The sequence below is a fragment of the Melanerpes formicivorus genome, unplaced genomic scaffold, assembly GCF_026170545.1.
Source record: "Melanerpes formicivorus ecotype bairdi unplaced genomic scaffold, bMelFor1.0.p_v2 SCAF_13, whole genome shotgun sequence".
Lineage (NCBI taxonomy): Eukaryota > Metazoa > Chordata > Aves > Piciformes > Picidae > Melanerpes > Melanerpes formicivorus.
In genome coordinates, this window is record NW_027142365.1 from 17,174,871 (window position 1) to 17,196,698 (window position 21,828).

The 21,828-nt window shown below is 44.0% G+C and overlaps 1 protein-coding gene across 1 annotated transcript in view; it reads left to right on the forward strand.

The window, feature by feature from the left end:
- Nucleotides 1-543: 543 nt before the first annotated feature.
- The window catches only part of DNAJC1 (DnaJ heat shock protein family (Hsp40) member C1), a 119,231-nt gene continuing 97,946 nt past the window's right edge, over nucleotides 544-21,828 (forward strand). Inside the window, exon 1 of the mRNA XM_068146341.1 lies at nucleotides 544-834. Within this exon, the coding sequence (XP_068002442.1) occupies nucleotides 670-834 (165 nt within the window). The 5' untranslated portion in view covers nucleotides 544-669. The remainder of the gene's footprint in view (nucleotides 835-21,828) is intronic.

Genomic DNA, 21,828 nt, shown 5'->3' on the forward strand with positions numbered 1-21,828 from the left:
AGCAGTGGCACCGCAGTCCCCCCGTGGCCACACACAGAGGCACCCCTCCCCAGGTGCCGCTTTTTCCTTCCAGCAGGCACCGGCCGTCGCCCCCAAACCTCCCCCGGTTAGCGCTGCTGACCCCGAGGCCACGCCTGGGGACAGCGTCTCAGGGTCTCCTCGGGACGGAGGGAGGGCTGCTCGGGGCGGGGGCACAGGGCCTGCTTCCCAGGACGCGGGAGGTCTGTGAGGGGCTTACCCTCGGGCGGGGTTACCCCGGGTGAGAAGGGGGCAGTGAGGGGACTCCGGCTGCTCGGAGGGCGGAGGCGGAAGGCAGCGGGAAGAGCAGGAGGGGTGGAAGGGCCGGCAGGCGACGCGGGCGGGGCGGGCACGCCAACCCCGGCCGGCCGCGCGGACACAGCTCGTGCCAACGCCCCGCCCTTCCCCCAGCCACCCGTCGACTGCGCGAGCGCCAGCCGTTGCCTGGGTGCCTGACGTCACAGTGCGCGGCGGCGGCGATTGGCCGGGCCGGGCAGGGCTGTCCCCCAGCGCGGGGCAGGCCGCCGCGGGGCCAGGTCTGTCTGTTTCCCTCTCAGTGCAGAGCTGCTGCCGGGGCGTGCGGCGCTGCCGCGGTGTCTCCTCGGCAGCCACGTCCTCGCCACTGCTGCCGCTGCCGCGGAGAAAGCGGTCATGGGTCGCCCGCGACCCGCGCCGCGCCTCCGGCTGCTGCCGCTGCTGGTGCTGGTGGCCTTGCTGGTGCCCCGCTCCCGCGCCTGGGACAGCGGCGACCTGGAGCTTTTCGACCTAGTGGAGGAGGTGCCGCGGAACTTCTACGACTTCCTGGGGGTGCAGCAGGTGAGTAAGGGACCGGGCTCTCCCTGGCCCGCCGCCCGACCTCTCGGCGCGTCTTCCCTGCCGCCCCCTGCTCCGGACCCTTCGCAGGGGCTCGGGCCTCGCCTGTCACCGCCGTCCCTGCCTCCGCCGAACATGGCTGGCTGGCTCCCCCCTCCCCCCTCCGCCGCCGCCGCCCGGCTGCTCCCCGCGGCACACGGGCTCTGGGTATGCTGCCGACCCCTTCCCTTTTCGCCTGGCGCTGTCATTCTGCTCCTGCCCGGCCGCGCTTGCGGCTGCCCCGCTCTTCTGCTGCGCTCAGGCCCCCAGCCCGTGTCCCGGCTCCCGAGGCTCGGAGCGAGCCTCCTGTGCCCTCCTCAGCCTCTCCGTGCCCTCTGCAGAAGCTCTGCTTGAAGTACTGTTCAGTTTTTTCTCCTTCTGCCCCCACCATAAATCACCCCTCGCTCTCCCACTGCACTTCTGTGTGTCCCTGCTGCCTGTTGCTCTTCCGAGTATCTCCTCAGATGCATCTACGGCTCGACAAAAGTAGCTTGTGGGCTTCTCCTGCTTTGCTCACATACCCTGGATATGGCTGTTCCTCATCTTTTCCTATTTTTGTATAGCTGCTGGTTCCTCGTCTGCTTAAGGTTGTGCATGGCCATGTGTTGTGTCTCCCGTTTTCTCTCAGGCGTGCCATGTGGCAGACTGTGACCCTTTGCTATGGTGATGGATTCTGGATTGTTGTGTTTGTTTACTCTCTCTGCATCTTGGTTATTGTGGGTGGTTTTCACCTCTGTTTGCTAGGCAACACTTAAGATTATCTTAAAGCATTTGTTGTGCACCTTGGGTAATTTTCATGCAGGTGTAGTCAAAACGGGAACTCCTGTTCCCAACAGTTTTATCCTGTGTTTCTTGTGTGTGTTTTGGATGTGGTTGGTGGTGTTGCTGCCACTTGGCATCTTCAACTTGTATTGCTTGTCCTGGCTTGCAGTTGATGGCCTTCCTTACCTCCAGAGGCTCTGCTCTGTGTGTGATCTTGCTTGATCTCTCATCAATTCTCTGCAAAAATTAAATATGCAGTTCTTGACAATCTGTGACTTTATGCACAGTCCCCAAAACACACTTTGTTATTTGTTTGTCTTCTAGCTTTTCTATTCACATGGCTTCCCTGACGACCTTAAAGTTTCTTCTGATGTAATTCTGGTAGCTTTTGAGATAATAGAGGTGTTTTCAGTGACATTTCACTAGGCCATGCCTATAAAGAAAGGGAAAATGTCTGCAATAGGTAAGGGTTCTGTTTTGGAAACCACCAGCTGTGGTTGTTAGTGACAGCTTGAGGGGTTCCAAGTCAGATTCATCTCTTTCTTTCACTCCTTCTTGAGCTCCTGATGTTAAATACTATGGAATACCATCATAGGTACAACACAGCAAATGTTGCTGCCTAAGTTTCACTTCTATGAGCCTAAAAATCTGGGGTTTATTTCCTCAAAGGCAATTTTAGCGTTAGAAAATGTAGGGGTACAAATTTTTGTTGGTTTCAATTAGTGATGTTCAGATCATCAAGCAACTCTTCAGTGTCTTCCACAATCCTTTTTTCCTGGGGCTGAACCTGTGTAAATGGCATTAGAAGCCTTGCACATGCAGCAGAATATACCTGTGAGTACAGAACTAGTGTACAGTGTTGGAATTGAGCTTTGATAGAACACTGTAAGTGCTGGAGGGTGCTGTATAGGTTTATAGGTTTTTCCACACTCTGTCTTGTTCTGCTGCTTGCATCTGCATCTCTGACCCAGGCTTGAAGCCTCAAACAAGATACTGAAGTGGGGTTCTGATTTGCAGTGGCTAGGCAGCTGTAGCCACTGAAGTTACCCTGTAGGAAGGGTAACTGGTCTTGTAATGGGGTTAAGGGAAGTGCACAAATGTCAGATCTGCTGTAGCTGACTTTGGATGTCTTAACACAAAGCTGTCTTTACCTTACCATCTAAATGTGCTGTTTTCATGTTTCCTCAGCTTCTCTGCTATTTAAAGCTATGGTTTAATGCAGCTTACTGGTTATTTTGTGTCACCATGGTTTTACTTGGCATGCCTTTGACTAGAGTGCTGTGTAGTTCTGCTGTCAGTGGTTTTATTCCCTTTACTCAGGTTTTAGCACAAGAGGGTCAGCTGTTGCCTTTGTGGCCATGTCTTTGGAGTATTTCTTATTTTTCAACTCATCAAAGCTTGCCTTCCCCTCCTCTGCCCTTCCACACTCCTCTTAGTGTCTGTTGCCTTGTACTGGATTCTGATAGCCCCTTCTTTCTTTGTGTGCTTCTCCCTCATGCAGGATGTAACTTCCATTCTAAGGTACAGATGCTCAAACATGTTTGTTACTGGTAGTGTATCAGAGCTGCCAGATTTTTGCTGAACATGTCACCTTGTACTTTGAAAAAGTAGAGGGAATGACTCCAATGCTTCTATAGGGCATTAAAGCAGCTTGGGTTTTGATGGGAGAATTGTGGTACTGGCTGCTTGTAGACTCTCATACACAATGTCAGAAGCTGATATTTGCCTCAGGGTGCAGAAGTCATTATGGGAAGACCTGTTGCTCTCAGGCAAACCTTGGTGAAGCCTCTGGGCTACTCCTTGGCATTGGAGAGAAACTATTTTTATTTGTTTTGTTGCTAGTCTCTGTCTGTGGGAGTAATGGGTTTGCATATGGTCTTTTTGAGGGCCTTGTGGAAGCCTCCTAGCATTGTCAGGTGACTGTCATCCAGCACTGTCATAGTGTTAGGTTTGAAATTGCTGTAGTGTTTTCCAAGAAGGGTGCCAGAGATAGAGGATGAGCTACTGGAAGCAGTTTTTGGTGAGTGTGGAATGCCAGAGGAAGACTAAGATTGAGAATGGCTTGGCTGTTAAAATAACTGTCCTTGGTGCTTGACTTCAAGGAGGTTCTGGGTGAGAAATCTTAGTGTGGTTGAGGTTGGAAGGGACCTCTGGAGGTCTTCTTGTCCAACCCCTGAGTGTCAGGGTTGAGTGCCTAGATTAAGAAGGATCTGATTTTTATACACAGATACAATCAATCAATTTGTTAACTCATCAGAGCTAATGGTAACACAGCATATAAAAGAAGTTTTGTGTTGCTACTGTTGCTGTTCTAAACAATTTGGGAATTGCTCTGCCTTCCTGTTTCTTTGGTAGTTCTTAAATGGATGATTGTGGTTGCTCATTTAAAACATTGCTGTCCTCTGGAGGTTTGACCCAGCAGCATGGTGAGAGAAGATAACCTTTGGCTTGAGAAAAGATTCCATTTCCATGTCCCCCAAGTGGTTGCTGAAGAAAATAGAGTCATAAACTTTTGCCAGATCAGAGGGAATGATAACTTCAGTAATCACTTCGATATAGCCAGTGTTAATCTAAAAACTCAGATGAAACAGCAGAATTAAACTGGAGGCTATAGACTCAGCATTAAAATTCCCTTCTTACCTGAGAATGAGAACATGTAAAATGTGATGTCAACTTTTTGGGGAAATGCCAGAAAGATCTGGGGAGCTACAAGCTTGTATGGTGAACTAACCAACTGATCCAAGTTCATTTTGTTGTCTCTTAACAGATTTCGGTAGCTGATACCTACACAAATATAATAGGCTGTGGATAAACCAACTTGGCATCAGCTGAATCTGGATCTTCTTGCCAAAATATACTTTTGATTATAACTGTTTGCATGGCTCCAAGGGAATTAATTACCTTCTCTGCTCTTGTAGGTGTGTAGTAAGGAAGGCCTTTTGGTGTCTTTTGAAGCTTTATGCTTTGGTTCTTGGATATGAGGGATCTGATCAAGAAATGTTTAGGAAATGTGAAGGTCTGTTAAGATGCAGGAGTTGTGTTGCTAGATGTGGCCTGCAGAGAACATATGTTAGGTACCAGTTAGAACCAAGACATTTCTGAATAAGGCTTTGGCTTCTACTGGTAATCAGATAAGGGAACAGGCTTGTATTCAATGTTCTGCTAGGCCTGGGTATGAAAGCAAACACAGCTTCTGTAAGTGCCCTCTGAGGTAGCAGAAGAGGCCCTGGGAGCTCAGGTTTCTGAGGAAGAGTTAACACATGGGTGAGACTTGCTGGCCAACACTGTAGATAAATATGTAGGCCCCTGACTCCAAAATGTTGAGAGGTGCTTTCTTCAGTATTGGCCTTCCTTGTGGCATTTGTTTTGTTTGCTTTTTTTTAACCATACTCTAGTCCATTCATGTGGCTTTACTGTAGAGAGCTAAGAGCATCCTATCCATGTCATTGCTGGATGGTGGGTTTGCTGGATGATGGGTTTGCTAGATGATGTTGCTTCACATGGTCAGACCGCACACACAGAATCTGATTTTGGTCCTGTAGCCTGTGAGACACTGTTGTGTTGGCACTTTCTTGCAGCTGCTAGGTACGAGAACCAGGAATTGTGGAAACCACAACCCCTCTGGGTGAGCTGGATGTATTGGGCTATAATAGGCTCCTTTCAAGAGGACTGGGGCAGAGGAGCTGTGTGCACCTTGGCAAGCGGCAGTCTGCCAGGGTTGTGTCTGGAGAAGGCAGTGTTTGGTGCTGAGGAGTTGGTGGCTGTACTGTTTGCATTTCAGGGATTTTTGTTGTTGTTGTTGAACTGACTCCAGGGTGGCTGCATGGCCTCAATGCCCCTTTGTGCTGAAGGGTGCTGTTTGTGCTGCTGGTTTGACGTGTTACAGTTCAGTTCTACCCAAAAGGAACCCAGCTCATCTATTCCAGGACGGTTTTGTGGTACATGGTTGGTAGGTGTAATAAGGAGGTTTGCTTTACATCTGCATTTCTGCACTAAACGATTGAGGCAGATGCACCTTTAAGATTGTAGTTTAAGTGACTGATGCTGAATTTTACCTCTTGGCATTGCTCTGCAGGAACATTATCAGGCATGAACCCCATGACAAACTGTGGAGTCATTATTATAGAGTCATAGAACTCTTCTGCTTGGAAAAGACCTATAAGACCATTGAGCCCAACCATTCTCCTAACTCCCCCAAGTCTGATGTTAAACTGTGCCCCTTAGTACCACATCTGCATGACTTTTGTGGGAGGCTGAAGAAAATTGTCAGTAATAGGTTTTTGCATAGTCTGTTTCTTAGAGAGAATGGCAGTCTCTGAGCCTGGCAGTGCTGTGTTGTCTGGCACCGCCTTACGGTTCACCATCCAGGAAAGAAGAGAAATCTAGAGAAAACTGAGTCTGTTGTAGAGCTTTCTGGGAACTTTGAGGGCACAGTGGGCCCTTCAAGTGGGAAGAGGCATGCAAGGGAGAGCTGTATCTGTTCAAAGAATGCTCTCAAGTCTTTAGCAAGAGCAGCCTCGTACCAAGACATGTGCCCATACATGTCTTCTGTCTTCCTTCACAGGCAAGGTGCACATGACCATGAAAAGGAAGGGGAAGTAATGAGGTATACCCCAGAAAGTCAGCAGTTTGCTTGGTTTTCCTGGTGACAGGCTGAACTGCGCTCCAAAGGCTCTTGAACGCTTAAAGCTGATCCCATCCCTGCTGCTTTTGGAGATTAGCATACATGGGTGCAGTGTTACTGAAGTCATGGAGTGTGTATCATCTGCAAATGTTGGGAGAAAATGTATGTTGGGAATGCTGCTTCCAGGCTTTGCAAGTGCATCATCTAGTGAGACAGAGCTTCGCATGTGTGCAGTTACCGCATCATTTTTCAGATGATTGGGTAAAAACTATGAGCTGCAGGCTTTTCTTGCTTCAGTTTTGAAGATTATTTTGTCTTTGCATGATAAAGAGGATGTTTGCTGAAAGTCTTGTGCCTTGAAATGACATGGAGCAACTTGATAGTGCAGTTACTCATCTTTGAGGCATCAAAGTTGTTTGGCTAGCGATTAAATGTAATCTATAATGGTCTAAGCCTGTTGCAAGATTGTTTTTTGCTTCTTAAATATATATACTAAGCAGGCCTAGTGGTTTTGGAAGGCATTAGATTTTAATGCACTGTCAATTGTGATATCGCAGTTCTCTGTTGGAAGGATGAAATGCTCCCATTTTCTTGCTCCAAACTGCCAAAAATAATCAACTTCTATGATACCCAACTAGGTGGTAATAGCAGCAGGCTTTTATTTGAACAGTGAGGGATCTTAGTCATTCCTGAAACTATACATTTATTTGAAGTGGTGGATGAGGGAGAGGTTCTGAAGTGTTGGTTTTCACAGAATCACAGAAACATTCAGGTTGGAAAATACCCTCAGGATTACCAAGTCCAACCGGTAACCCTACTCTACAAGGGTCACCCCTAAACCATATCCCCCAAGCACCACATCCAAACCACTTTTAAACACATTCAGGGTTGGTGACTCCACCACCTCCCTGGGCAGACCATTCCAAGTTTTCCTACTGTCCAGTCTAAACCTACTCAGTCACAGCTTGAGGCCATTCCTTCTTGTTCTAGCACTAATTACCTGTGAGAAGAGACCAGCACCAGCCTCTCCACAACCTCCATTCAGGTAGTTGTAGACAGCAGTGAGGTCTCCCCTCAGCCTTCTCTTTATCAAACTAGCCAGGCCCAGCTCCTTCAGTTGCTCTTTGTCAGATTTATTCTCCAGGCCCTTCACCGGCTTTGTTGCCCTCTGCACTTGCTCCAGCACTTCCCCATCTCTCTTGTATTGAGGTGTTTGTTTTACTTGGAAGAATTTGCTACTATTGTGACAGTTACAGCCAAAAAAAAAGCCCTCAGATATACTGTCAGCACTGAGGCAGTAATGAGCTCCATAGCATTAAAAAAGGAAGATTTGCTTCTAGTGGCTTTAGCTGTAATCTCTGTTCATTCCATAAAATGAATTGTGTGTTCTTTCTCAGTGTGTTACCCATACATAATTCTGCATCCCTCCATGGGTTTAAATTTCCTATTTGAATCATGAAAGTGAGATTTCCAGCAGTTCTGGAAAGTGCTTGTCATAAAAAACTGTAAATGATTAAACTGGTGAAGTTGTCATTGAGATCATTCACTGGGATCCTACAGAACAAAGTTGCTCCAAACTCCAGATTAGTTTAACTGCTCACGAGCGTCACCATAAAGAATCCCTTCTGATAGCTGCTCAGATTTGTAACTGAGGAGGATGCAGGATGTGTGGGGGGTTGTGTGTGTGGCTTAGTTTTGCATTATCTTTTTTTTTTAACAATGCTGAACTTTTGGGTAAATTGCTGACACTTAATGTAATCCATTCTGTAAGTGCCATGACAGCTCATGTCGGCGCAGCACTCCCTGATCTTTCTGTTCACAGTTGATGCATTTAAAAATGACCGAGACATCTAGACTTGTAAAACTTGTATTTTCCATAAAAATGGCTTTTCTCTATTGTTTCCTGCTAAATTTCTGCTTGGATGTTGTCCAAGGAAATCCAGGGTGGTTTTTTTTTCCCCCTCTCATTGTTGGCTCCTTTCTCAAAGACACAAAAGCGTTTCAGAATCTGCCATTCTCAGTACTTTCAAAGACGTTTACTGTTAACTTTCCCTGACAATTCATTCATATAATACTTGCCTGATTTCTTTCAGATTATATTTTTCTTCTTTCTTGCTGTGTAGAAGAACATCTAGCATCAGGAAATGACTATGTTTGGGAGCCCAGGGGAACTGAGAGTATGCAAAATGCTGTGAAAAGGATAAAACAAGCAATCTTGAGGTTTTTATTCTGTCTGCAGCAACAATGATCTCTCAGCTCTCCCTTGCTATATTTCCCACCTCACTAATCCTTTAAGGATGTATCCATAATAGTTTGATCTTCAAATTGCAGCAATGAAAAGTGGACTCTTTTTTCCCTTCCTAGAAGTTTTGTGTTTGGTCTGTAATTCATTGAAGGGACTGACCAACTTCCCGGTGAGGAGCGGTGGCCTGCGCTGGTGGCCTCTGGTGCATACCCAAGGCAGTATGTTTTATGCCTGTTTCAAATTCATCACTTTTGCTGAAGTTCTTGTGTACGTGCCTGTGCTGGTATCTAAACCAGCTATGTAATTAGTCTAGCATGCAATTTTGTAAATTACTTCTGAGTGGGCTTTTTACTACTTGGCTGCTGTGGATTGTGGTCATCATGTTTGTAAAGTTGTGTAAAGAGACTTCTTGAAGGCAGTCTTAGTTTCATTCCGTGGACTGATAAACCTTTTATGATCCATTTCAAGTCATTTTACAATTAAGATGTTTTTCTAGTCTAGAGAAAAGCTTTAAGGGAGATATTTGGAGGTATTGATTGTGCTGTTTCAAGTACTTGGTGAAGATGGTGCTAATCTGGGTGGCAGTGTTGATCTGCTTGAGGGTAGGAAGGCACTACAGAGGGACCTGGACAGGCTGAGGCCAGTGCTATGAGGTTCAACAAGACTAAGGGCCAGGTCCTGCACTTGGGTCACAGCAATCCCCTGAATGCTCAAAGCTTGGGGCAGAGTGGCTGAAAACTGGTCATCAGAGAAAGACCTATTGATCAACAGCAGCTGAAGATGAGCCAGTGTGAGCCCATGTGGCTAAGAAGGCTTCTGAACAGGAGATATTTTCTGTATGAACATGTATCAATTAAGATAAAAAAAGTGTTCTTTGCACTGGAGAATGCTGAACAGCCTTGCCTTGCCTTGCCTTGTCTTGTTCACAAACGTTACAGTCTAGTGTTGTGTCCTAAGCATTGGATCCTGGTGCCTGTGGGGCCTGTTTCCATTCCCTAGCCTTCTTGGTCTCATTATGGCACCACTGTCATCCACAAGCTCCGTGAATGCCCTCAAAGAGTGCTGGATGCTGTCAGTGTGTCCTGGCTGGTTTCCACCCTGCTTTCTCATTATTTATGTTGTGCTGTATAACCCCTGTGCTTGTCTCTTAAAGGAACCAGTGGCACTAGATAGGATTACTTGGGCAAAGCATGTGAACCTAGCCATGTTCTGCAGTCCATTTGTCCCCTGTACCTCTCCAGTTCCACAGGTCTGGATCAGTAATGTTAAAAAGTGCATTTGTGATGGTGTCTTTCAGTCAGCTGATGGTTTGGAGAACTCTCAGCAATGTTTTGGATTGTTAAAGGATTTGTAGTTGCCAGCTCCAAACTGCTCTTTGTAGGCTTAGTTTAGTTGAAGTGATAGTTTTACCTATGCTGAACCTTAGCTCTTTTCTTCCCCCCAAATCACTTGTTTTGGCATTCCCTTGTGGTGTCTGGTATCTACCCCAAACATAGTGTCACCTGTGAGCTGTCATTGCATGCTCTGCTCCTCACCCTGTCAATGAATAAAGCCAGTCCCAGCACCAATCCCCCAGCAGGAGACCTTTCAGCTGCTTGTTCCCTGCCCTGAAAACTGGCCATTAAACCTTGCTTTTTGTATCCTATTCATGAATTTTCTGTTTGTAAGATGCTTTCCTCCCACCCTGTTGCAGGATTGTTTTGTTCAGAGCCTTTGGTGTGGAACCTTGTCAAAAGTTTTTCAAACCTGGGCTGTACTGTGCCTGCTGGCCCTCCTCTCTCTGCCCTCACTGGTGCACTCCAAGGACTTAGGTGGCTTGGTGGGGCAGGATTTCTCTTTGCAGCAGCTGTGCAACATCTTTTCCAATGAAACACCTTTATCCTTGACTACAGTGACTCCATTTTTATAGCCCCTACTGCCTTCAGTAAGGATGGATCCCAGACTTTCTGGTTAGCAGTTCTCAGGATCTCTTCTGGTGGATTGTTTTGGGGGTTTTTATGTGTGTATGGGAATCCCATTGGCAGCCTGCCAGGTTTTTTCCAGCACTGAGGTACCTTCCTCACCTGTAGGTCTGCAGCTTTGTATGTACAAGTTTTCAGCAATCTCAGGTGAAAGCCCTGGTCCTGGTGACTTCTTAGCATTTAATTTATCTGTTTGGAGTCATGTGTCTGTGTATTTATTTCAAGCTCCTCTTGACCTGTTTACTGTAAAGAATATGTTGATGTGGGAATCTCGTGAACATCTCCAACAGGAAAGGCTCATTAAATATATTATTCAGTTCATAGTTTCACAGTATCATCAAGGTTGGAAGAGACCTCAAAGATCATCAAGTCCAACCTGTCACCACAGACATCATGACTAGACCATGGCACCGAGTGCCACATCCAATCCCCTCTTGAACACCTCCAGGGATGGGGACTCCACCACCTCCCTGGGCAGCACATTCCAGTGGTGAATGACTCTCTCTGTGAAGAACTTTCTCCTCACCTCCAGCCTAAACTTCCCCTGGTGCAGCTTGAGACTGTGTCCTCTTGTTCTGGTGCTGCTTGCCTGGGAGAAGAGACCAACTCCCTCCTGGCTACAACCACCCTTCAGGTAGTTGTAGACAGCAGTGAGGTCTCCCTTGAGCCTCCTCTTCTCCAGGCTAAGCAGCCCCAGCTCCCTCAGCCTCTCCTCACAGGGCTTGTGCTCAAGGCCTCTCCCCAGCCTCATTGCCCTTCTCTGGACACCTTCAAGTGTCTCGATGTCCTTCTTAAACTGAGGAGCCCAGAACTGGACACAGGACTCAAGGTGTGGCCTAACCAATGCAGAGTCCAGGGGCACAATGACTTCCCTGCTCCTGCTGGCCACACTATTCCTGATGGAGGCCAGGATGCCATTGGCCTTCTTGGCCACCTGGGCACACTGCTGGCTCATGTTTAGGCAGCTGTCAATCAGCACCCCCAGGTCCCTCTCTGTTTGGCAGCTCTCCAGCCACCCTGACCCCAGCCTGTAGCTCTGCATGGGGTTGTTGTGGCCAAAGTGCAGCCCCTGGCACTTGGACTTGTTGAATGCCATCCTGTTGGACTCTGCCCATCTGTCCAGTCGGTCGAGATCCCTCTGCAGAGCCCTTCTGCCCTCTAACTGACCAACATCTGCTCCCAGCTTGGTGTCATCTGCAAATTTGCTGATGACTGACTCAATCCCCTCATCCAGATCATCAATGAAGATGTTAAAGAGCATGGGGCCCAGCACTGATCCCTGGGGGACACCACTAGTGACTGGCTGCCAGCTGGATGTCTGCAGCTTTATTCTTGAATGAAACTTTTCATAGTCTGTAGCTGGCATCCTGTTTTAAATAAAAAAGATTTGGAAAACCAAACAAATTGCCATTCTAAGTTTGCTTGAACAGATACATGAGTCTGAACAAGTTAGCAAAGTGGTCAACACCATTTTTCATCTGTGTGTTCCATGAATTCTACCAGCATAAAATCCCCCACCTTGCAGTTACAGCTCCTGGTCTGCAGAAGGGGGAATGGCTTCTGTTAGAGTTTCCCTGTTTGACCCACTGCTACACATGTGATTAAGCACATTGCTTCAGGTCTTGAACTGAGATATCCAGAAGGAGCAGTGGAATGTGCTACCTGCTTCTGATTGCTTTGCTGGAGTAAGTAGCATTAACTCCCTCACAGCTCTGTCTTGGACAATTTTTCCTCTTTTCCAAAGGTAAAAGGGAGAGTGTGGTTTGTATTACTATTTGAGTTAAACAGAGTTGATTTGTGGGGTTCCCCCCCCCTCTTTTGATCAATGGCTTCTTCATACCATAGTAATTCTGTGGGTTTATTAATTCCCCAGCAAGCTTCTTGCTGTGATGCATTTGAGTGTATCATTCTGGAATCAGTGAGATTATTTTACTGTAGTTACCCTAATTTTGATGGTACCACTTACTAGCAATATCTGTGCTGATTCCTGTTGGGTTAAGCAGGATTTTACTGTTGCTTTGTTTGAGTTATAAAAATCACAGTGACAATGTCAATTTGCCTGTTTTCTATCACCTGCTAACGTTGTTGAGGAGAAAGACATGAAGAGGGTGTATGAAATGCCCTCACTTCTGGAAGTTTTTAGAAGGTAGAATCTTGCCAGACGAAATTTTGCAGCGAGGAACTTGTTTGAAATGCAGGAACTTTAAGGGAACATATTAAAGCTAGAATTTGTATTGACTAAAATGTACTGAATTTCAAGGGTGTAGTACAGTTTTAATGTACAATCAATTTTCTGCCAAGTAGAGTCAATCTGTTTATTGTTCAGGGACCTGATGAACTCATACTGCTAGGTACTTTCAACAGTAATTAAACCCTGTAATCCCCCCCCATAGTTTCCATGCTGGGCATGTGCCTTGACTGGTGTTGGGGGATGTGAATTTAGGGGTAGATGTGGCTCTTTGCTAACATCTAGTATCTGGAGTGAAGCACTGAGAAATCAAATTGGAGAGCTAGAAAGGTGGAGTAATGAAAGATGAAATCATGCTGCATTTTCTGGGAAGTCGGTTTTGTAGGGAGAATGTATTGGGTGCAGAGTTCAGATGGACAGTTTCAGAGGAGAGATGTTGGCAATGAGTAGCTCCTATTTTGAGATAACTCAACAGCTGGGGCCAGGAACAGGTTCTTTACTATGAGGGTAGTGGAACACTGGAACAGGTTGCCCAGGGAGGTGGTCGAGGCCCCTTCCCTGGAGATATTCAAGGTGAGGCTCGACAAGGCCCTGGGCAGCCTGGTCTAGCTGGTGATGTCCTTGTAGACTGTGGGGAGGTTGGACTAGATGACCTTTGGAGGCGCCTTCCAGCCTGGATCATTCTATGATTGTCCTGCGTAGGCTCCAGATTGTCCTAGTGCAACAATGAATTGCACTTGTGTAGGTCCAATTAAACCTGATTTAGTGTTGCAGTTGATAGTTATCACAATTGTCTTGCCTTTACCTTGCTTTTGAGAGAAGGTTAAAAGTATAATATTTAATTCTATCAGTCTCTGAAGATGTAAGTTTGAGTAGACTGTATGTAAATCCAAACTGCTTAGGTAATCCTATTGCATGCTAACAATAGATAACTTTAATCTTGGTACTACAGTTCCTGTTCGAAACCACCATAGTTTCAACTTCTGAGTACAAAACATTTGTTTGCCTTCATGTTGTTGTGTTTGCAGGCTGGGAATTGGGATGCTAGTTTTGTTGCAAAGGTGCTCTTGCAGAGGTTGCCATTTTGTGTTGCAGGGTGTCAATTTCTGGTGTAAACCTGTTTGTGAATGTAAACACCACTCCACAATGAATGTAGGTAGACATATTCCTAAGATACAATCTACTTTGTTTTCTGTATGGTTGCCTTCCTAAAAGTTCATCTTTTTAAGCAACAATTTTTTTGTTTTCTTGTGTAATTCATTTAAGGAAGCTTGTTTGATATTTAGAGGGCTGTTAACAGGGGCATGGTTTCTTAAATTCCTGACCCAAAGAAAGCAGAAGCCTGTGAAATGTGTCTTCATTTCTGGAATATGTAAGATACATTCCCAGAGCTTCTGTGCTCTCTTCTAACAGATTAACTCAAAGACACTGTCATTGAATTAATGGAATCCCATTATTATCAGGGTATTGGTTATCCTGTCTGCTGTCATGAGATATGAGAGCCTTACATGACAGCTGCTTAGACGTGATCAGATTGATGCTATGGCCAGGAAGGACAGTACTGGACTAGGCTGGTTTCTGAAATTGATTTCTCAGTCAGGATAGAATTGTATCTTGATCAGGTATTCAATATTTTGCAATCTAGCTAAGACAAATATCCAAGGTATTTCCCATTCCAGCTGCAAGAGCACAACTTGCTATTGGTATAAAGCCCCCACCCCTCAACTTGCACAAGGGTTGCTCATAGAGTCACAGACTGTCTTTTGGTTTCTGTTTAAGTTGGACCTTGGTAGTTTTGTTTGGGTAAAGTATGAAAGCCTCCCCCATTTTCTGACAAAGCTGGCTCCAGACTGTTTCAGGTGAGTTGATCATTCATTTCTAGACCACACCGTCCTTCTAGAGTCCTGTTGATACTTTTCTCTTGACAAGGAAGGGCAAAGGCAGGTTTCCTTCAGCTGCTACTACAATAAATAGCTGTGGCCCCCCAAAAGGAAGCAGATGCTTGCCATAGGCTCTCTGCATATATGTGGTTACTCTTCATTATTTCCTTTACCATGAAAAGATGCAAACAAATCCTCAAAACTAATTACCTGGGCTGATTCTTCTTTAATCTTTTAATTCCTCTTAAGACTTCATAGCAGATCTGTTTAGACCTGCCTACCAGGGCTTCATATTCTAGATTACTCTTTGGCAACAGATTCCCAGTTTTCAGTAGCCATTCGTTCACTTGGCATCATGGAGACTCTTTTGTTGCCTTATTCCCCCCAAATAAGATCCCTGTATTCAAACTGTCACTCCTAGGATAACGCTGGAGAATCAGTGAGTTAATATATGCCTTCTTTGCTAAGCCTAAAGCCTTATTTTTTCAGAAGACCACGTCGTTGCTGGGATTGCCCTTTACTGAGGGCAGGCAGTGCATGGGGTCTCTGCTGGCCACAGCTAGGAATTGCTGAGCTGACTGATGTTTGAGTATTCTTAGGGCTTGTAAATACATCTTAGGAACCTTGTGTTCTTCAGTTTGTGGTGATAGTCCATGCAGCTCCTGAAGCTAATAGTTTTCATCTGTTTGATGCTTTCTGTGGTTTTTTGTGCTAGGTTTTGTTGCCGTTCTAATTTTCAGAGGCTGTGGGAGTGAAGAGTCTGGCAGTTCCCTTTGTCCTGCTCCAAGATGTACTTGTACTTTATCTTCTGCTTCCTCTTTTTCCTTTTTTTCATCCCTTCAAGAAGAACTGTAGATATTAATCAGAGATCCTCTGCAGGGTTATCTGTTACTTTTAAAACACTCTTTCTCTGGTTGCTTTTTCTTATCAGTTATTTAATACATCTGTTTAGAGATCTGAAGTCAGCTTGGTCTGCGTGTAAGCATGTTTGGGAAGTAAAACTTGAGTGGTTGGGTTTGGTTTTGTTTGGTTTTTAAAATCTCCAATGTCATCTTCTGCTTGTCACTCTTCATCTTGGAGGTCATCTTTCCTCTTTGTTGTGGGGCTGGTGGTTGTTTTGGTTTTTTCCCCCCCCTAAATGTTTTCCTGCTGCCATCAAATTTTACTGTGGCTTTCCCTCTTCATCATAAATTCAGTCTGTCCTTTCAGCTCAGGAACCAGCGCCCTGTTTAGCTTACATTTCAGTTACTTCAGGAGCAACCTCTTTGTCTAACCCCTGCACTTTCTGTGACTATCTAAAATTGGTTAGGGCTTTTCAATTGGGCCTCAAGATTGAATTGCCAAGAAACAGGCTGTTGGTGTTGCCTTGGGCTTAAAGCTGTGTGTGGCTTTGGGCTGCAATTTTAGTCCTTCTGTATATTCCTATTTCTTATTCTTGCCTTTTTTTTACATCCTCACACACTTCAGTTGTTGCTTTTTTTGTTTTCTGTCTTTGCTTCTTCACTGATTTCTTGGCCCTTTCTCTTCAGGTTTTGGGTTCTTCTTATTTATGCCATTTCTGATGATCCATTTGGTACATCTGCCTGTCGGTATCACTCCAACTCTTGCTTTCCCAGTGCTGCAGAAGTAATAATTGTCCTAAGTTTTTATTGCTTATGGCTTTCTCCAGTCATTCTCAAACAAATATTTGATGTCTGAATTTCAATGTGGAGGTGTTACACCAATGTTGATTTTGAAGGAAAATTTTTCACAACTGTATTTGAAAATCACTGGGCTAGAAATGAGGCATCTCTGGAGGAGCAGGCTGTGTTGCAGCACCAAGCAAACACAGAAGTCAGTGCTTGCAGAGTGACCTTTTCCAGCTAGGAATTTTGGCTGTCTGGAGGTTGCTTTCCCCACGGGGAAGGCTTTAGCAGACTGCTTTGTGTGAGCCTGCTTTTTAGCAGAGAGCTGGCTCTGCTGGGATGAGAGGAGGTGAGCAGCCACCAGTACTTACCTGGTGCAGATCTAATCTATGGACTGGCAGACACGGGGTTTGAATGGAATAGTTCAGTAGCTCTTTCCTGGAGAACATCGAGAAGTCTTTGCACTTTATCTTCTGTGATGGCAATCGGAGTGACTGCTGAAGAGGAAGTACAATGATGTAAGGTTGTGTGCGTGGAAGAGCAGGCAGAAGCAGTGAATGCAGTTCTGTGTGCTAGGAGGGCTGGGTTAGAGCTATTCCTGATTGTGGTGAAGACCTTGTGGGATTTCTGCAATTCGAAGCATTGTATGTGGGAGTGATGGATGACTGTGGGAGCAGTTCTAAGGGAAGTCAATCACTGTGCTGAAGTAATCAAGGTCTTGCAGCCTGGCTTCATTCTGCTGTTACTTTATTAGTTCTTTCCCCCATTATTTGATGTAGACAAACCCTCCCAGTTTTTTGTTGTGTTGCATGCTTGCTTCCCTGTAGGTCCCTTTTGCTTGTGGCACTGCTCCTAACATAGCAAATGTCCACAGTTGATTACAGCTGTGGAGCACAAAGAGAGAGGCTGACATAGCTGCATATTTACTGTATTAGAGACTGCTGAAGAGCTGGGCTGCTGCTTCTTCCTCCCTGCTTTTGAGATGCTGCCAATAGGCAGTGCTAAGCCTGAGGAAATGTTTGCACTGTTCCTTCAAAGTATGTTATGGGATTCCTCCCAGCTGCCAAATCCAGTGTCTTTGGAGTGTTAAGCGTTACAGATACTGTTGCTTCAAAATGACTTTGTGACATCTTTTTGCTCTAAATAGATTGTTGGGGAATATAGATGTAGATTGTTGGGGAATATAGATGTAGATTGTTGTCTTGTTAAATTTGAAGCAAAAATGAACTTTCCAAAAGGAGGCTGGAAACCATTGCTGAATGTTATTGTGTGAAGCTTCCTAGTGCTCTAGAGTAGGCACACCAGAACTTCAATGAAAAGGGCCATGGCGATTTTCAGTGTTCAGTGGTGGTAGTTGTCTCTCTCCTATACTGATTATTTAATGTGATTATTGAGATTTTAAGTTTCTAAGTTCAGTTTTGGTTTCTTACCACTTGATGGCAGTGAAGGAGCTAATGTTACTAGGCAAAGGTTCAGGGCAAGAACCCATTATGAATAACAAAAGAGGAGGTACAAAGGAAGCCTCTGACATTTAATATTGTTCCCATTTCTAGGTGATATTACATATCCCCCAAATGACAGTGGAGGAAGAAAAGCCTCTAGATGGAGCTTCAGTACTTCCAATGGGGGAGCGATTTTTATCCTCAAGTGGTTTGCTCCTATTTATAATAATTGCAGCTTTCCCATTTAGGAAGGGAATGATAGCAGATATAATCAATAAGTAATATCGGTGCCTCTGCTGTTACAAACACACTGCACTACTTGAAGAGCCTGCAATTCTGGCAATCTTTTTTTCCACATCCTCTGTTCAAACCCTGCAGCCTCTGTGTTTGTAGGAATTCTCAGGTTTTGTCAGAAAGGTGAGATGGAGATTAAGGATCAGCAACATTAAGCTTTTTTTTCCCCCTTTTTTTTTCTTTTTTTTGTCCTCTTTTTTTAAGCTTTTTTTTTTATTATTTAATAATATTAAGCTTTTTTTTCTCCTAAAAAAAAAAGAGAATTAGATTTTACTGGTGGATCAAAAAGAGAAACTTGAAAAACACTGTTCCAGTGGGAAACTACCCTGACTTATTTGCTGTTTAGCACGGTCTAGTCTCAGCAAAGTGTTTGTTGTAATATTTTATATTGCAATGCACAGATGTGTGTTTGAGGCACTTTATTAGTGAAGGTTCTTTTGCCCTCCCTACACCCATGTACACCTCTTGCCAAGCTGGTATGGGGAAATGAACCATATAATGGTCCTGCTATAGTAATTGGCTCCACATGGGTGGACTCTAGCGCACCGACAAAACCTTATTTGAAGTAATTGGCGCTTTGTATAGGTACAAGGGTCTGTACATGCAGATTTAGTTTGGATCTTGGGTCAAACCTTGGCATGAGTGGGGGTTTCAATTTCATGCAGTGTCTTTGACATGTAGGTGATTTTTGAAGGAGTATCAAAACCATCCACGCAGATGATAGCAGCCAACTCGATTGAGCTTATTTGCTGAAGCACGCAGATCATGTTTTGCAGTTCTGGGTTTTGGCTGAATGCTAAAACAAAAAATTAATAAAGCAAACAAAAAAAATTGTGAATGTATAGCCTGTTACTAATTTTAGTAACTCTTGAGCAAATTAGCAGTTTGCATGGTTATTAAATACTTTGGTCAACAGCAACCTTATTCTAGGTCCGTGCTAGGCAGCCCCACACAAACTTGCAGTTGAAAAGAAGCGGAAAATTTAGTGGAGTTATCAGCAACTTTGGTTTCAGATGCCACTCTTGTGTTTAAAAAGCACTCTTAATTTTCAAAAGCATTTAAGCACATTGCTATTAGCTGGCATCTGTTAGCCTAGTGGACAGCTTGCTCTTGCTGGTTGAATATAATGGCAGCCAGAGCACACTTAGCGGGGGCAAGATTCGAGTTTAGCAGATCAAATAAGTATCAAATGCATGTTCTGTATAAGGGTAGAAAGAAAGGGTTTGAAGATAGAGTTGAAGACAGTGCAATATTTAGAATGGTTGTTTCAACCAGTGGAGACTCATTTGCTGGACATGCCCTGGTGGGACTGTAGCATTTCTTCATCTGTGGCATAAAATGGCACTGAGGCGAGTTTCTGGTCAGTGCTGTTTTGAGGAAGACTTGTTAGAAAACAATGAGATTTCACCCCATTATGTCATGTGGGGTGGGTGCATTTGTTTCAGCTGCAGTGGAAAATCTTAGCTGCTGTGGTGCAGTGCAGTTTGGTGGTGCAAACTTTTCCAGCTGCTGATTGATTTAGGGGCATTTGAAAGGTAGGAAGAAAATGATTAAGTGTATTTGGAACACGAAATCAATTTGGTTTAGAAAGCAAGAGTTAATCTTGCTCTGTTTGCTTCACAGGTTGAACAGTATAATTGCCCCAAAATCAGAGATGTAAAAATACATACATTTGTGCAAAGTAAGTGTTGTTATTCTAGTTAATTGTCAAGAATTTTAGCAAGTGCAACTTAAAAGGGAGAAAAAAATCCGTTTAGCTTTTGGGTTTTTTTTGTTCATCGAAATCATAAACTTATCTTTCTGATGGGCAATTTATTCCTCCAGGGATTTATGTTGTAGGGCTGCCTACAGTTGTTAAATCTTGTGTTCAAGAATTCACTTTTTATAAAAGGAGTGGGTCACAAAAAGGGGCTGTGCCTGTAATTCAACTCTCTCACTTCCTGGAGGATAACCAGTTTGTACTAAATAGTTCCTATATTAATCGGTGCAGCAGGAGCAAGATAATACTTTTAGTTCTTCATATTTGGTTAAGAGTTTTAGATCGTAATAAGGGTCTCAATTTTAGGTGAAAGTCAGCAAATTCCTACTGAACTTCTAAAAATCCTTTGGCTTGCTTCTTTTACTGTGCTAACACTTGGAGTGATTTGTGCCCTGTCTCTTAGTTGTACCTTTGTATTTATCATTAAAATGTAGAGGTTCTTTGATGGCATTAAGAAAACCCCGTGTCAATGGTGTTTTTATTTATCCTTGGCTACTAAGCAAATCTCAAACTCATGCTTCTTTGGAGTGAAGGAACAAGCGAATTCCTGGGAAAGGCTTAACACTTGACAAAATAGCAAGCAATAGATGGAGTAAATTTCCTTGGAAATTCTTGGATTTTCTACTGATGTGTATTTTGAACAAAGGATTAACTCTGTATCAAAAGGCAATACTTTGTCATTTAGAAGAGAAAATGCCCTGCCAGAACTGAAGCCTTGGTAGTATTGTGAGGTTCGTTTTCACCTTGGTTTGCATGTTACTAGTGATAAAAGAGATTCACTAATTAGTGCTGCTGAATTAGTGAAAATAATCAGAAATTTCCTTTCTGTGGAGAGAACTAAACAATCTTATTCTAATTAACTACAATCATAGAATCATATGGGGGGGGGGGGGGAAAGGTGCTGAAGATAAAACTGAAGCAATTGGCTTCTTTTGTCATAAGGATGAACTAGTATGAAGAACTTCAAATTGCTCATGGAATTAACTGTTAATGTTTTTGTTTTATTTGGTCAGAAGAGAACCTTTCAGAATTTGGATTTCATTGTATTGCAACTCATTAACTCAGTGAGCAGCAAGTTTGTAGGGTTTGTGTCCTTACTGGATATGCACCTAAATTTCAGACCCAGTTAAATATTGCTGGAGACTCAGTCAGCAAAGAAAGCAAAAAAGACAAAATTCCCTTTTTTTTTGGGTTATTTTATCAGTAGAGCTTCTTTACTTCTTCTTTCTTTGTACCTCCTATTAATAATGATTAACTGAGCACATATCCTTGGCCTGTCTTTTAAAAACTATTTTTCTTTTCATTTTTTTGGGGTACAAATATTGATGTAGTAATATGGAAACTAATAGTTGTATACTGGGGGAACCTTATTTCACTTCCTTTCATTGTTCCCCTCATTTCTGAGAGTTGCTTTTCTCCCTTTGATCCCTGCCTGGTTTTATCTAACATTATTAGTTGAAAAGAGGCAGCTGGTAGTGAAGACTTTAAAAAAAAACACCACCCCTTTGTTAAAGTCTTTCAGGTGAAGAACATATAGAGAATTTATATATATGGTTTAGAACCTGTGTGCTGTGCATGAAGCCTGTCCAAATTAAGATGATTATGGGAATTTTCTTCATTTCATGCAAGGAACGCTTGCTATGCCAAGAATCCTTTCTAAACAAGACCCTTTCATGCAGCTCTAGATCAATACAAACAGAAAGGTTTTCTTGGGTAAGATAAACTGTTCTCTGGGTGTAAAGTTGTCTGGCTTGTAAAGGTGCCTGTAATTTTTCAGTTCATGGATATTTAAGTCTGCTTCTAGATCTATAAATATTATTGAGTAAAAGCTTAGCGGGCCTGTCAGTTTATTTGGGAGCATAATTCTAGCAGTGTTTAGGCAGCAGTCGTGTTGGACTCCCATCTAATACATGCATGAGTCCCAGGATTCCTGGAAACCTGCAGAGCTGGAATTTTAATCTGGAAAACAATGTTGTTTTAATTGCATGCAAATTTTGATTGCTCCGGGTGGGAATGGTATAGCTTTATTTTCCAGTTACTCTGTTCTTCTTGCATAGTGCAGGGAAATTGCATCAAATATAAAACAGTGCTTCAAAAATATGCCTACAAGTACTTAGGTTCTTGGTTGTTGTGTTGGTTGTTTTATTTGTTTGCTTGCTCATGTTTCTTAGTTGTTTT